The sequence below is a fragment of the Gopherus evgoodei genome, chromosome 10 (assembly GCF_007399415.2).
Source record: "Gopherus evgoodei ecotype Sinaloan lineage chromosome 10, rGopEvg1_v1.p, whole genome shotgun sequence".
NCBI classification, from domain to species: domain Eukaryota; kingdom Metazoa; phylum Chordata; order Testudines; family Testudinidae; genus Gopherus; species Gopherus evgoodei.
Genome location: NC_044331.1, coordinates 23739721 through 23755495, shown reverse-complemented (window position 1 = coordinate 23755495; position 15775 = coordinate 23739721). Strand labels below are relative to the sequence as shown.

Sequence of the window (15775 nt, the reverse complement as noted above, 5' to 3'; positions counted from 1 at the left end):
CATGCAGTTATTGATATTCATAAAGCTGCCATCTTATCCTCTTTTAAATCCCTCCTTTAAAACTGACCTCTGTCATGATAACTACAAATTACTCCCATCGGCGTTGATTATGACAGTCTGTGACTTCTGTTTTTCTGCTGAAGTTGTTTGCTTTCTTACCTCATCCTCCTAACCCATACCTAGCCCCTTTGCCTGTTTTTGTCCACCTCTTGTGTCCTGTCTGTCATGCAGACTGAGAGATCCTGGGGACAGAACTGTTATCTTTGTTACATTTCCATCTAATCCAATGAGGCCTTGATCCTTGATTGGGATTTTTAAGCACTACTGTAATAGAAATAATTAATAACAGCTTACAATAGTGCCAGTGCATTGTTTGGGTTATTATTGTAGAACACTGTAGCATTTTGTAAGTAATGGATGGAGACCTGTTATGCTATGGTTCAGCCCAAGAGGAGTCTTTCTTTTGAAGCTCTAAACATAAGAGTATCTTAGTTTATAATGGTGGTATCGGCACTAAAAATTTGGGTATCGTGAGTGCAAATAACTTTCTCTCAGTGTTCCTTTCACTAGAATACTGCAAACTGTGAGGCAACATTATTTAGTTATTTTATGCAATTTTAAAGTTAAGTGTGATCACTTTGCACACCCTCAAAATGGTATGTCTGTGTTTCAGTAGTAGTCACAAACCTAAAAAGCGAAATCCTGCAACTTTTAATTTTTCAGCATACATATTGCTGTTGGAAGTGGATTAACCAAGAAAGAAATGATAGAGGTTGATTTACTTTTTCATTTTCGTTGTGGCTTTCTCTGAGTTGCTAATTGCTATAGAATATATTAAAATCTAGAAGTTCTTCTTCGAGTGATTGCTCACATCCATTCCAGTTAGGTGTGCGCGCTGCGCGTGCACGTTCGTCGGAAACTTTTTTACCCTAGCAACTCCAGTGGGCCGGCAGGTCGCCCCCTGGAGTGGCGCCGCCATGGCGCCCAATATATATCCCTGCCGGCCCGCCCGCTCCTCAGTTCCTTCTTACCGCCGTGTCGGTCGTTGGAACTGTGGAGCGCGGCATAGCTGTCCTCCACGTCCCTAGCTCTCCTAGTTATCTATCGTTATCTATCGTTATCTCTAGTTCCATTATAGTTGTTAATTAGTTTGTTAAGTTGATAGTTAAATTAATTAGTTGTAAAGTACTTCTTCGCCGGGGGCTTAGCCCTTCCCGGCACCCGGCACCGGGCTCATGCCTGGTTCGCCGGGCTTCAAGCAGTGTGCGGCCTGCAAGAAGCCCATGCCTACCAGCGATCCCCACGAAGCGTGCCTGAAGTGCCTCGGGGAATCGCACAGATCCGACAAGTGCCGCATCTGTAAGGCCTTTAAGCCGAGGACAAAGAAGGAGAGGGATCAAAGGCTCCGAACTCTCCTAATGGAGGCGGCACTTGACCCGACGGCTTCGCAGGCCGTGGTATCGGCACCGGCACCGGATCGCTCCGGCACCGAGAAGACTCCTCGGCACCGACCCTCTCCGGCACTGGAGCCAGAGCCAAGGCCGTCGAAGTCTAATACTCCGGCCAGGCAGACCCGGCTAGAGCGCCCGGCCTCGACATCGGCCGCGGCGCCGCCGGCACCGTCAGCACCGTTGACTCCGGGCCCAGCGGGTCCGTTGAGTCCGGTGCCGCCGAGCTCCCCCATGAGATCTGGGGTTGAGATAGTGGTCCCATCCACACCGGAGACCTTCGCCTCGGCTCGGGACCTTATTGCCCTGACTGAGCCCACTCGGCTGCCACCCCCGGTACCTCCGGTGCGGGTCGTGTCCAGAGGCAAGCCCATGATGTCGGCACCGCCCAGAGACAGTCGTTCCCGATCCAGATCCCGACGTCTTGGGCGCTCCAGATCCCGACGCCGCTCGCAGTCCCGGCACCGCTCCCCTCAGCGGTACCGGTCGCACTCGCGGCACCGGTCGGCATCGAGACGGTCGCGGTCAGGCTCCAGTCGACACCGGCACCGCGACTCCAGGAGCAGGTCCTGACGCTACTCGCCGCACCGGTCGACCTCCCGGCACCGAGCTGGTGGCAGGTCCCGGTCCCGGTCTCGCTCGACCTCCCGGCACCGAACTGGTGGCAGGTCCCGGTCGACCTCCCGGCACCGAGCTGGTAGCAGGTCCCGGCACCGAAGCGGCGCCCGGCACCGAAGCGGCGCCCGGCACCGATCAGGATCACGGCACCGTGACAGATCCCGGTCCCGGTCCCGATCCCGGCACCGATATGACTCCCGGCACCGGTCCCCGGCACCGAGACGATCCTCCGTGCCGGCCCGCGCAGACCTGTACCATCCAGGGTCGGCCCCACCGTGGCCCTCGAGACAGCCGTCCGTATCCTCCCAGACGGACAGCGGCTATGCGCTGGGCACCGACCGGCAGGCGGCGCTGTTTGGTGATCCGCCGCTGCAGGACCAAGGCCCACAACAGTGGGGATTCTGGACACCCTGGGCGTACCATCAGGCCCAGGGCCCCCAGCAGCTCCCTGCTAGGCCGGCGACTGCGGAGCGTAGGGCCCCGGAAGCCTCGTTGTCTCGCCCCCCTCCCTCCCCGGAAGGGGAGGAAGGGTCCAAGCAGCAGGACTCCGCTGTGGCTCCGGAGGCAGAGGCGAGGGCTGAGGAAGACCCTCAGTTAGACACTCTCGTGCCGGGGGTCTCATCATCCTCCTCCCCGGATGAGGCGGTGGCGGGTACCTCCTCCAACAGTCCCCCCCCGCTGGATCTCAGGGCGCACCAAGACCTCCTCAGGCGATTGGCTCAAAATCTGAGTCTGCAGGCGGAGGAGGTCTCGGAGATAGAGGATCCAATTGTAACCATCCTCTCTTCTGATGCTCCCACCAGGGTCGCTCTGCCCTTTATACGAACCATCCAGGCCAACGCCAACACCATCTGGCAGTCTCCGGCCTCCATCCCTCCGACAGCAAAAGGCGTCGAGAGGAAGTACATGGCCCCTTCTAGGGGATACGAATATCTCCATGTACACCCGACTCCGTGTTCACTGGTGGTTCAATCAGTGAACGATAGGGAGCGTCATGGCCAGGAGGCTCCAGCCCCCAAATCAAGAGAGGCCAGGCGGATGGACCTCCTTGGCCGTAAGGTGTATTCGGCTGGGGCGCTGCAGCTCAGGGTCTCCAACCAGCAGGCCCTGCTGAGCAGATATGCCTTTGATTCCTGGGTGGCAGTGGACAAATTTAAGGAGCTGCTGCCACAGGATGCTCGCCAAGAGTTTACGGCCATCTTGGACGAAGGCAAGAAGGTCGCACGCACGGCCTTGCAAGCCTCCTTGGACGCTGCGGACTCGGCTGCCCGTACCCTTGCGTCAGGAGTTACGATGCGTCGCATCTCCTGGCTGCAGGTTTCCGGCCTTCCGCCGGAGCTCCAGCATACTATACAGGACCTTCCTTTCGAAGGCCAGGGCCTGTTTTCTGACAAAACAGACCCCAGACTCAAGAGTCTCAAAGATAACCGAGTCGTTATGCGGTCCCTCGGGATGCACACTCCCGTGACGCAGCGTAGACCCTTCCGGCCACAACAACAACAACAACGCAGGCCGTTTTCCCAGTTCCGCCAGCGGCAGGACCTTTACAGGCGCCGCGGCAGGAACGGGAGGCGCAGGCAGTCGGGGAACCAAGGGGGGCAGAACCAAGGCTCCTCAAAACCCCCGCCTGGTCCTAAGCCTTCATTTTGAAGGTGCGCTCGAGGGCGCAGTAACAGTTTCCCCTATGGATCCTTCCCCCCCCGTTTTCCAACCGCCTTTCGTTTTTCCTCCCGGCGTGGTCCCAAATAACATCGGACTGCTGGGTCTTAAGCGTGGTGCAGATGGGATACCGCCTGCAGTTTGTTTCGTTTCCTCCTTCCCGCCCTCCTTCCTCGTCCCTCTTCAGGGACCCCTCTCACGAGCAATTCCTTCGGCAGGAGGTGCAGACGCTCCTCAGCAAAGGAGCTATAGAGGCGGTTCCGGAAAACGAGAAAGGCAAGGGGTTTTATTCCCGCTACTTTCTGATCCCCAAGGCCAAGGGGGGCCTCAGGCCTATCCTCGACCTGCGAGAGCTCAACAAATACCTCGTGAAGTTGAAGTTCCGCATGGTATCCCTGGGGACCATTATTCCATCCCTGGATCCGGGAGACTGGTACGCCGCCCTCGACATGCAGGACGCGTATTTCCACATTGCCATTTGGCCGCGCCACAGACGCTTTCTCCGCTTCGTTGTGGGGGCTCTTCATTATCAATTTGCAGTCCTCCCGTTCGGCCTGTCCACGGCCCCGAGGGTGTTTACAAAATGCATGGCAGTTGTCGTGGCGCATCTTCGGCGCAACCGTGTCCACGTGTTCCCTTATCTGGACGATTGGTTGATTCGGGGCACGTCGGAACAGCAGGTGAACAGCCATGTCCGCGTGATCACCGGCATGTTTGCGAGTCTGGGCCTCTTGATAAACACAGACAAGTCCACCCTGAGGCCCACTCAGAAGGTGGAATTTATCGGGGCCGTCCTGGACGCCACTGTGGGCAGGGCCTCGCTGCCTCTGCAGCGGTTCCAGACCATGGCGGCGATCGTTCAACGCTTGCGGTCAGCCCCGTTGACGTCAGTGAGGACATGTCTAACCCTGTTAGGCCACATGGCGGCGTGCACCTTTGTGACCGACTACGCTCGGCTCCGCATGAGGCCTCTCCAGCTGTGGCTTATCAGTCATTACAGGCCGGCAAGGCAACCGTTAGACATGTTAATCACAATCCCCCAGAAGGTCTTAGATTCCCTCGGCTGGTGGTTGGACCAGTCCGTATTGTGTGCGGGTCTTCCCTTTCACCCGTCTCAGCCCTCGGTATCCCTGACAACGGATGCCTCAGATCTAGGCTGGGGGGCCCACCTAGGGACCCTGCGGACGCAGGGCCTGTGGTCCCAGGAGGAGGTGGGGCTACACATCAACATGAGGGAGTTGAGAGCGGTCCGCCTTGCTTGCCAAACGTTTTGTCATCAGCTTCAGGGTCGTTGTGTAGCCGTGTTCACGGACAACACGACGACCATGTATTATATCAACAAGCAGGGCGGCACCAGATCCTCCTCCCTGTGCCTCGAGGCGATACGACTCTGGGACTTTTGCGTAGCCCACTCCATTCACCTCAGGGCTTCCTTCCTTCCCAGAGTACGGAACACGCTGGCGGATCGATTGAGCAGATCCTTCCTGTCACACGAGTGGTCCCTTCGCCCGGACGTCGCTCTCTCCATTTTCCGGAGGTGGGGTTATCCCCGGGTGGACCTCTTTGCGTCCAAGGGGAACAGGAAGTGCCAAGCGTTCTGCTCCTTTCAGGGCAGGGAGCCGGGGTCGATAGCGGATGCCTTCCTCATCCAGTGGTCGACCCACCTGTACTATGCGTTTCCTCCGTTCCCTCTGGTTCACAAGGTCCTCCTGAAGGTGCGCAGAGACAGGGCTCGTGTGATCATGGTGGCCCCGGCATGGCCCAGGCAGCACTGGTACACCATGCTGCTGGACTTGGCCGTAGCCGACCCAGTTCCCCTGCCCCTTCATCCGGACCTGATTACCCAGGACCACGGGTCTCTCTGTCACCCAGACCTGCAGTCGCTGCACCTAGCGGCGTGGCTCCTGCGTGGCTAACTGGTTCCGAGCTGCGCTGCTCCACGCCTGTGAGAGAGGTGCTCTTGAGCAGCAGGAAACCGTCCACAAGAGCCACATATTCGGCGAAATGGAAACGCTTCTCCTGTTGGTGCGTAGAGAGAAATCTCCGCCCTATGGAAGTTTCGGTACTTCGAGCCCTTGTGGTAGACCCCCCATATACGGTCTTCCACAAAGACAAGGTGCAGCTTAGACCACACCCTGCCTTTCTACCCAAGGTGGTCTCAGCCTTCCACGTCAACCAAGAGATTTTCCTCCCGGTTTTTTTCCCAAAACCTCACTCCTCAGGCAGGGAGCAGCAGCTCCACTCGCTGGATGTCCGTAGAGCTCTCGCGTTCTACATAGAGAGGACCAAACCCTTCCGCAAATCCCCCCAGCTTTTCGTGGCGGTAGCGGACCGTATGAAAGGGCTTCCTATCTCCTCCCAGAGGTTATCCTCGTGGGTTACGTCCTGTATCAGGACCTGTTATGACTTGGCCCATGTCCCTACGGGCCGTGTGACTGCGCATTCTACCAGGGCGCAGGCGTCGTCGCTGGCTTTCCTTGCCCGTGTGCCCATCCAGGAAATCTGTCGGGCAGCGACCTGGTCATCGGTCCACACCTTTGCTTCCCACTACGCCCTGGTACAGCAGTCGAGAGAGGATGCGGCCTTCGGAACTGCAGTGCTCCATGCCGCGACTTCTCACTCCGACCCCACCGCCTAGGTATGGCTTGGGAGTCACCTAACTGGAATGGATGTGAGCAATCACTCGAAGAAGAAAAGACGGTTACTCACCTTTGTAACTGTTGTTCTTCGAGATGTGTTGCTCACATCCATTCCACACCCGCCCTCCTTCCCCACTGTCGGAGTAGCCGGCAAGAAGGAACTGAGGAGCGGGCGGGCCGGCAGGGATATATATTGGGCGCCATGGCGGCGCCACTCCAGGGGGTGACCTGCCGGCCCACTGGAGTTGCTAGGGTAAAAAAGTTTCCGACGAACGTGCACGCGCGGCGCGCACACCTAACTGGAATGGATGTGAGCAACACATCTCGAAGAACAACAGTTACAAAGGTGAGTAACCGTCTTTTCGGTCCTTCTGACAGATATTTCTGTCAGTTGTTAAATTATGAAATGTAATTGCTTCTTCTTTTCTTAAAGGCAGAAGAGGAGAGAAATTATCACATTTTCTACCAGCTCTGTGCCTCTGCAGCATTACCTGAGTTTAAAACACTGCGATTAGGTATGAAATTCACATCCAGTGTACTGTGCAATCAGTATGTACAAGGTATTATCTCTAAGTTTATGAGTGATGGGTCTAAAAGAAGAATCACTGTCTTTTAAATTCTTATTAATTCTGAGCTGCTTACAGCTAACAAAAATAAGTAAATAGACATTTTATTTCTAAAAAAGCAAACTTGCAGATTTACATAGTCCATATAAGCTAATACACACTAATGACAGGCATCAGTACAGTACATAGATATGCACCAGAGCGTAGAATATTTTCTCGGGCGATGGTGGACCTCCTATCTCTTGAGTCATTTAAAAGTGACCTAGTCAAGACACAGAACCATAACTGTAATATTCCTGTCTTGGCCTAGGCATGGGCTAGGCAACCTAACAGGTCTTTCTCTGTAGCTCCATCTCCCCAGATAATTTTTTTTTAAGTTTTCAGTATCAACGTAAGTGTCTGGAAAGTTTGTACAACACTTTGTGTCCACATTTATTTACTTCTAGTGTTTCATAAGTGTTAACTAATAACCAATGTGATTGGCTCAGCTCTGAGCAAATCTTAGGAATGCCTTCACTACATCAGTTGATTTCAAATCATTTCAGTGCTGCTGTAGATGGAAAGGACAGGCACTGTAGCTGCTATGGGATAGCCAGCCCCACTGCTTCATCCTACAATGTATTTTTCTCCCCAGTGTACTCTGATTTCCACCCACCACCAGCCAGCTGGCAGGTCCAAGAGCAAATAAGTGGTGGTTGGGATGGAGAGGTGGATGATTTCTGCTCAGCTGATTTCCTGGTATAATGTGTAAAATCAAGCAATAGACGTTTTGTTTGTTTTTGTATGTTTTTAAAAATTAGTTTTATAGCATTAGAAACATATTTGATAACCATTAATGTTGTAAAGCTATTTTATTTTCTCCCCTTTCCTCCTCCCCTTGTGGGGCACTGAACAGCCCTTGAGGGGACAACCGCCATAAATGTTGCAGGAGGGAACTGATCTTGTTCTGGCTAAAGAAGTGATCCAGAGGACCCCTTTCCCAGCCCTTACTAGATGACAAGGGCAAAAACAGGAGAAAGAAGGAAACTCTTATTGTCTTTAATATTTTCAAATACACTAAAATCTTTAACAAAACTACACATACAGCATCCTTGAGCACAATCACCTCAAGAAGTTGCAGCGCTCACTGTAGTGGATGCCAGGTGCTACGCCCATAATCAGTTGGAAGGCTTAGCACAGTGTGAATGCACCAGTCCTCAGACAGAACCAACTACAAACATACTCTGGACTATACCATTAGGGGGGAGGGGTAGCTCAATGGTTTGAGCATTAGCCTGCTAAATCCTGGGTTATGAGTTCAATCTTTGAGGGGGCCATTTAGAGGTCTGGGGCAAAAATCTGTCTGGGGATTGGGCCTGCTTTGAGCAGGGGGTTGGACTAGATGACCTACTGAGGTCCCTTCCAACCCTGATATTCTATGATTGAGACTAGAAATCATGGCAATGAGAAAACTACATGCACAATCAATTTTAAAATATATGTGCACCATAACATTAGAACCCTACTGTCAACTGTGCACCTATTCTTGGGTGGGTGGCTGGCTGAGACTTGCAGGATAATTGTTTCCATGCACATGAAGACGTGCTGTGTATGGACTGTTGTGACAATTGATGGGACAGTGAAATGGTTTATAACATCTTCGACTTTTTTGGATCTTGAGATCAATACAACAGGCTCTGCAGTACTAGCTTCCAGAGACTGATTAGTATGGACAGTGCAAACCTATTGCAGGAGCAAATGGCTTTAGAAACATTTAGGTGCAGCATTAAACCTGAAAGAGAGCAGTCCACTAATGCAGATGGCCCAGAGGAGTCAATGATTCCAATAAACTGAAATGTATTTCAAACCATGGGTTCTGCCATTTGGGTTAAGAACTCAAGTGAGCTTTACCTGTTACACAGCTTAACACAGAGATGTTTGTAGCTGTGTGGTTTCTACTTTAGTGTGTGTAAAAATTATTGTTCTTTCTTGTAGGGAATGCAAATTACTTTCACTATACGAAGCAAGGGGGTAGTCCAGTGATTGACGGCATTGATGATGCTAAGGAAATGGTACACACCAGACAGGCCTGCACTTTGCTAGGTAATTCTGCTATTTTGCTGGAGAAGCATGGGTGTAGTTCAGACTTCGGAATCATAGCTGTTTTTATGTAGTCTGTTTCAGTTCATTCTTTCTATATTGTATTTAAAATATACAAGAGAGATTTTGATAACCTTTGGGATTCAGATACTTTAAAAGTACAAGGAAGGTGGTGTATCATCAAATTTTTAATGCAGGAAAGAGGAAACATTATTTAAGCAATAATAAATGCTGGATTCCCCTGGTGCAGTATATAAGATTTTTGTGGGGTTTGTAAAATTTTGTCTAAGCAGCAATATAGGCAGTTCATTAAAATATTTAGTAGTTTGTTAAAGTGAATCATCCTTGCATCTTATTATAATGTTATGTGGTAAAACATAGTAATAGGAGGGCCAAGTATAATTTTCTAATAGTATTTTCTCTGCAGAACTCCTCACACAACTGAGAGATGGTAGTGGTGGCAATTTCCCAAAAAATTCCAGTAGATTTTATCATTCCTGTTTACAAATATTGGACCCTTCTTTTCAGCAGCTGGTCTTTCCTTCACTCTTCACCCAGGGCATTTTATTCATCTTTTTTCAGGAATTAATGATTTGTACCAGATGGGAATCTTTCGAATCCTCGCTGGGATCCTTCACCTGGGCAACGTAGGGTTTACCTCTCGGGATGCTGACAGCTGCACGATCCCTGTAAGCTGTAAATGTGTTTAAAGGATATAGTTACACTCTATTGTGATGCTGCTGTATTTTTTTGATTGGGTGTCTTACTTGTTTGCAGAGGCCCCCATGCAAAATAGGGCCAGTACAAAAATACAAGCAACTTCTTATTTTATTTCTAGATTGGTATGACTTTTCCTGTTGCTCTTCACAGATGTATTCTGCTGTTCCCTTTCTAGATCCCTGTCAGAGGCTCTCCATATTATTTCTGAGGCTTTCTTGACTCCCTGCTGAATTCAAAAATGGTCTTTTCTAGGGAACTCTTCCAGACATGCTAGCTTAAAACTCCTGAGAGGGTGGGTGAGTGTCTGTACTCCCACACCAAATGGTGCTGTGATTTGTCTAGGATTTTTGCTGGAATGACTCTAGTTTGATGCTAAATGCCAAACTGATCCAAATATCCACAAGCGAACATTTCATAAAATACGCCATCTTACTGGGCTATCCGGAGGGGACCATACTATACAGAGAGAAGAGAAGGTTCAGTAAGTTAATGGCTCCAGGATTTTGCTGGTCATTGCTTCAGGAACCTTTCCTCTCTTATTGTTTGAGAAGCAAGCAGTGAAGAGTCTACATGGTGTATGCTGAGTGTAGCTTCTTTCTCTTCTCATTGAGGACAATCCCATTATCTCTCTCCCGCAAAGGCTTCCTACAGGTGACATGTGTCCTGGCAGTGGGAAGCAAAAGGGGCTGATTTGTCTTGCTCTTGTGTGTGTTTTCTTTGGGCTCATAAATGATAGAAACTTTTTTTCTTACCAGGCCCTGAATTTTTATTAATGAGCCAGGCAGCGTTTACACCTCTACCCTGATATAACATGCTCCTCCAGAGCCAAAAAATCTCACCGTACTATAGGTGAGACCGCGTTATATTGAACTTGCTTTGGCGCCCCTGCTCCTTGTCCCCGACTGCCCCCTCCAGAGACCCCAGTCCCTAATTACCCCCAGGACCCCACCCCCTACCCAACTCTTCTGCTCCCTGTCCCCGACTGACCTGACCCCTATCCACACACCCCACCCCCTGACAGGCACTCACCAGCAGCGGAGGGAAGCAGAGCAGCCTGGCCTCAGCCCGCTCCACCCTGCCAACTCCCAGCTGCGACGCTCCACTTCCCGCTGCCAGTGAGTGCGGGGAGGTTGGAGAAAGGATGCTCCCCGTACTCACCTGCGGCAGGAAGCAGAGTGCCGCAGCCCCAGCCCGCTTCGCTTTTCTTGTCTCGACCTCAGCCATGTCCTGGGCGTGGGGTGGGGTTGGGGAAAGGTCCCGTACTCACCGGCAGCAGGAAGAGGAGCAGCCTGGCCCCAGCCCGCTCCACTCCGCCAGCTCCCAGCTGCGATGCTCCGCTTCCCACCGCAGGTGAGTACGGGGGGCGTCCTGTCCCGAACCTCGCCACACTCACCAGTGGCAAGAAGTGGAGTGCCATGGCTGGGAGCTGATGCATTGATCTGCCAGAGCGCTGCTTTACCGTATTCTAAGCGAACCTGCGTTATATCGGGTCATGTTATATCTGGGTAGAGGTATTTTCCTTCTCCTGCTCTCCAAGCTGCAGCAATTCTAGTTTCCCCCTTTCTCCTTTGTGTTTGCTGTCAGTGCTCAAGTGCCCATGCTACTAGTCTGGGATGTATGACAGCATGTTCTGTGTCAGAACATTCACATTCTGAATCTAAACGGTTTCACAGCATGACCCCATGGTGTGTCTTAAATGGGCTCTTCATGGAAACGATGTATCAGGTAGTGATTCTAAGTAGGAAATTAAGGAGGGGCACATGCTACCCCTTCATAGTCAGTGGCATGACACTTCTGCTAATGTCATTAGAGATCTCTGCCTAGAATTTGGCCCATTATGTCAAAGCAGAACATGAATATTTACCCTTTTGTTAATGTCAGGATAAGTGCAGTGTTTCTCAGACTCTTAACACTATTTTAAATCTCTGAAGAATGAGCAGCAGCACCAGTGACGCAACTAAGCTACTGAAAGCCATCCAAAATCATATTCGCGTTGGCAGAATAGAAACTTACTATGATGGCCGTTGCTGTATTGCAGCTAAATTGTATGTTGAACCTTTAAACCTTGAAATAAGCAGCAAAGGAGCATGTTTATTATTAAGGTACTGAGTGACTTTGTTGTGTAAGAGACTCTATTGTCACTATGATATAGGGAGCTTTAAGACCTGTGGGGACTCTGATTACTCCTCCTTTCAGTCTTGAAATGTTTTATGTCGCTGATTTCAGGAAGATGTGCCAGTTGGAAACAAGTGCGGGTGCGGTTTTGGATGTTGGTGAATTAAGGACATAATTAGTCTGGGTGTAGCTTGTAAACAAGGACCTTCCCGTTGTTATAGCTTGATTATTTTGTTGTTGTTTTGCCATCTTGTTCTAGTACAGTTAGTCATTATCGGTAAACTGAAAGACATCCTTAGTTAACCGGAATTTGATGCTATAAAAATATAGTGTGCCCCAAACACTTCAAAAAGAAGGAAGGGGCAGGGGCTGAAGGTCGGAAAATAAAACGGAGAGATCATTATGTTATTGGCCCTCAGTGCCCAGTTGTCTGTAGGAGAAGAAATCCCCTTGGTCCTATTCAAATCCCTTTGGTCCTGCTTCATGTCAGCTGACTACTGAGCTACCCCAGTGTGATCGGTGAAAGTGATGGGGCTAGGGAACTTTTATATTAATGGGAAAGATCTGTGCTATCATTTGCTATATAAGGAGGCGATTTACTTAGTAATGATTAGGTGTGGGGCTTCCCAGCTCATGAGCAGCACTTGACTGAGTTGCTGTAATGTAGACGTATGGGTGATCAATTCAGTGTTTTATTCCTATTGCAGAAAATCTGACTATCTCAGGCATACAATTCAATGTGAGAGTTAAATTACATCTTTTAACATGCTTGACTGTCCTATATTTCTGCCCAGAATTCAATGACAAAACACCTTTTTTGATGTTCATATCTGAGACCAGGTTTCTGAACCCCTTCCTTTTTTGCCCCTGATAATATTTGACTTTTGACTGTGATAGAACTTCATTGATCTCTCACTAGCGTGGTTATATATGAGTGTATGAGAATTTTTCCCAGATTAGCGCTCCTGTATTTTATACTTCTTCCTCCTAAATACACCCACCACACACTGCTCCTCTTTTTGATTTCATCCCGTTTATGCAACTGAAGCATGCACTTTCTGATACTAAATGCAAATACTGTCAAATAGGCATAAATACATATGTGCTGTAAAGAGTCTCTGGTTTCTAAGTCAAATCAGAGTTTGATTGTTTTAGCTCAGTAGATAATGACTCCAAAACTTAGTCACCACATGAAAACTTTCATAGCTCATTTCTTTGTTTGGTTTATGAATACATGGGGATCAACCCACAAACACACACTTAAAGGAAATTATGTTGTTATTTCCATGATTATGCTAATTTACTAAAGTATCTGAGTGCCAGACACAAATCGGTAAATAGATACAGAGAAAGAAAGAGGCGTGAAAACATAATTGTTGCAGCTCAATATTTGATAACTTCATAACAGAAAAATCCACTGACATTAAACGTGCGATATTGGTAATGTTACCTAAGGAAATTATTTTTATTTTAGCACAAACATGAACCCCTCGCCATCTTCTGTGACCTCATGGGGGTGGAGTACCAAGAGATGTCCCACTGGCTTTGCCATAGAAAGCTTGCTACTGCCTCTGAGACCTACATCAAACCAATTTCCAAACTGCAGGCCATCAATGCCAGGGATGCTCTTGCCAAACATATATATGCTAAACTCTTTAACTGGATTGTTGATCATGTGAACAAAGCTCTGCATTCTACTATAAAGCAGCATTCTTTCATTGGTGTATTGGACATTTATGGGTGAGTATTCTGTGTCAGAGAGATCAGGTGTGTGGGGCAGAAGTATCTTACTGCAAGGTGATAGCCTCTGAGTTGCTGAAAAATTCTTTAGCACATGTATTGGTGCGTGGTGAAAACCATGAAAAAACTGGTGACTGGTTACTCTGATTAAAGGCAGTAATGAGTTATTAGTGATGGTTTTGACACACCACCTAGGACCTGTGTCCTGGCTTTCAGATTAGGCATTCTTAGCTGGATCTTGGACTTTAGCAAGTTTGCCATTGGTAGCTCATTAATGTATCACAATGGGGGAAAATTACAATATACAGATATGCTTGTTCTTAGACATTCATACTGATCAGTTTAGTCCAAATATTTGGGTTAGTTTGTTTTTAAAACCAACAATATGTAGTTAAGGTTAAACTGCCATATTCCATTCTGCTTCAGCTATCTTCCACTTTTCTGCTGATGGTTTAATAAATGGCATCTGGTCCTTCCCCTTTGCATGCCTCTGAGTTTGCAGTGTTGCTCATCTCCTTTCTGGGCTTTCTTTCCATCTTTTTTTTTTCTTGTTTTTTTTTTCCTTGTTGTTTATTTTTATTTTTATTTTTTTGCATCAGCTGCCGTAGCACTTTTCCCTCTGTCCCAGAGAGTTGAACGTACATTTTCTTCCAAGATTGCTCTGTAGATTGGGCACTATGGAAGCAAGGATGGCTAACATGCTCTCCAGAAACCATGAGCATCACCACATTGACACACTTTTAGCAAGGAGAAAGTGTCTCAGAATTGCTCCTGACACTGAGATGTCATTGCCCCATTTGTCCTGTCACTCTGTTGTGTCATATTTATACTCAGTATAACCTCCTGAATGCCACTGATTGTTCTGTGTAAATATGATTAGAGAGATGATTTAAGATTACAGAATCATTTATTACATCTTTACATTGTGGTAGTAACTTTGAATGTCTTGGTTTTGCAGGTTCGAGACATTTGAGATAAACAGCTTTGAACAGTTTTGTATAAACTATGCCAATGAAAAACTGCAGCAACAGTTCAATATGGTAAGTAGGAAATTATTGGCTCCACTTCCCTTCTCCAGTGTCTGTTCTGATAATTAGATCCCCAGTGTCTGAGATGAATTCCTTCAAAATAACCACCAGCTGTCTTAGATGTGGGGCTTAGAGTGGAATGGGAGGAGAATCAAGAGCAGTGATTCCCAACCTTTTCTCTGCCATGGCACACCTTGATATCTTTAATTATTTTGAGGCACACCAACGTATTGTCTACAAATGAACTCATTCTCTTATTGCCTCGGTTTAAGCTGTTTACCACCCTTTATTATTCACCCTCTGTACAATGCAGTTAATGATGTTAGAGTCTGACATTGTTAACTGAATTGTGCAGATGGTTACAAGTATTTTCAGTCGACTCACACGTTTTACGCCGATAAGAGCCCAGTTCTGCCCCATCACCACCCAGACCCTACCAGTTCTGCCTCCCCAGCTGCCCCACCCCACCTCACACCAATTCTGCCCTGCCCGCCCCACCCCATCCCACCATTTCAGCATCCCCAGCTTCCCCACCTCACACCGAGCACCAACCCTCCCCTAGTTCAATCCCCTCACCTCACCTCTGCTTCTAGGTTCGTCCCTCTCCCAACCCTGGGGGGCTGCAGTGGGGTTCTCGCTCATGTTCCAGGCTGGAGGGGGAAGCTTCAGGGGCTCTTCCCCGACCCAGCCCGAGCTGGCAGCTTCAGGAGGAAGGAAGAGTGGTAGAGGAGCCAACCTATTGCTCTCCGGAAGGGAGGGGAAGAAGAGGGAGATTGCACTCTGATTGGTTGCTCTTCCCCTGGAGGAGATGGGGCAATGAGACAGACAGCCAACCAGAAGGTGGCTTCCCTCCTTCTTTTCCCCCTCTTCCACTCTACAGGATTCAAATTTTGCTATCTTAATCTCGCTTTAGGGAATGGAATGTGATGCATGGATAATATTTGAAATGGGCCTCATCCCAGAGAACAAAAGTACAGAATGCAATCCAGCTCCGACACTAATTAAAATACAAGGGAAGGGTTTTTTTGTTCTCACATGTAGTTTTTCAAAAAATTCTGCAGCACACCTGTTCGGGCCTGATGGCATACCGGTTGGGAAACACTGAATAAATAACAGCTACTCTGGGCATATTTTGAATTCTTATCATAGTAATATTTTTAAGG

At 48.9% G+C, this 15775-nt stretch overlaps 1 protein-coding gene across 10 annotated transcripts in view; it reads left to right on the top strand.

The window, feature by feature from the left end:
- MYO5A (myosin VA) overlaps nucleotides 1–15775 on the top strand; it is a 204223-nt gene that overhangs the window by 120013 nt on the left and 68435 nt on the right. For all 10 annotated transcript variants that reach the window (XM_030577446.1, XM_030577444.1, XM_030577439.1 and 7 more), the window contains 5 exons: nucleotides 6798–6879; nucleotides 8905–9012; nucleotides 9592–9698; nucleotides 13319–13584; nucleotides 14543–14624. In XM_030577446.1, coding sequence (XP_030433306.1) covers nucleotides 6798–6879; nucleotides 8905–9012; nucleotides 9592–9698; nucleotides 13319–13584; nucleotides 14543–14624 — 645 coding nt within the window. The remainder of the gene's footprint in view (nucleotides 1–6797; nucleotides 6880–8904; nucleotides 9013–9591; nucleotides 9699–13318; nucleotides 13585–14542; nucleotides 14625–15775) is intronic.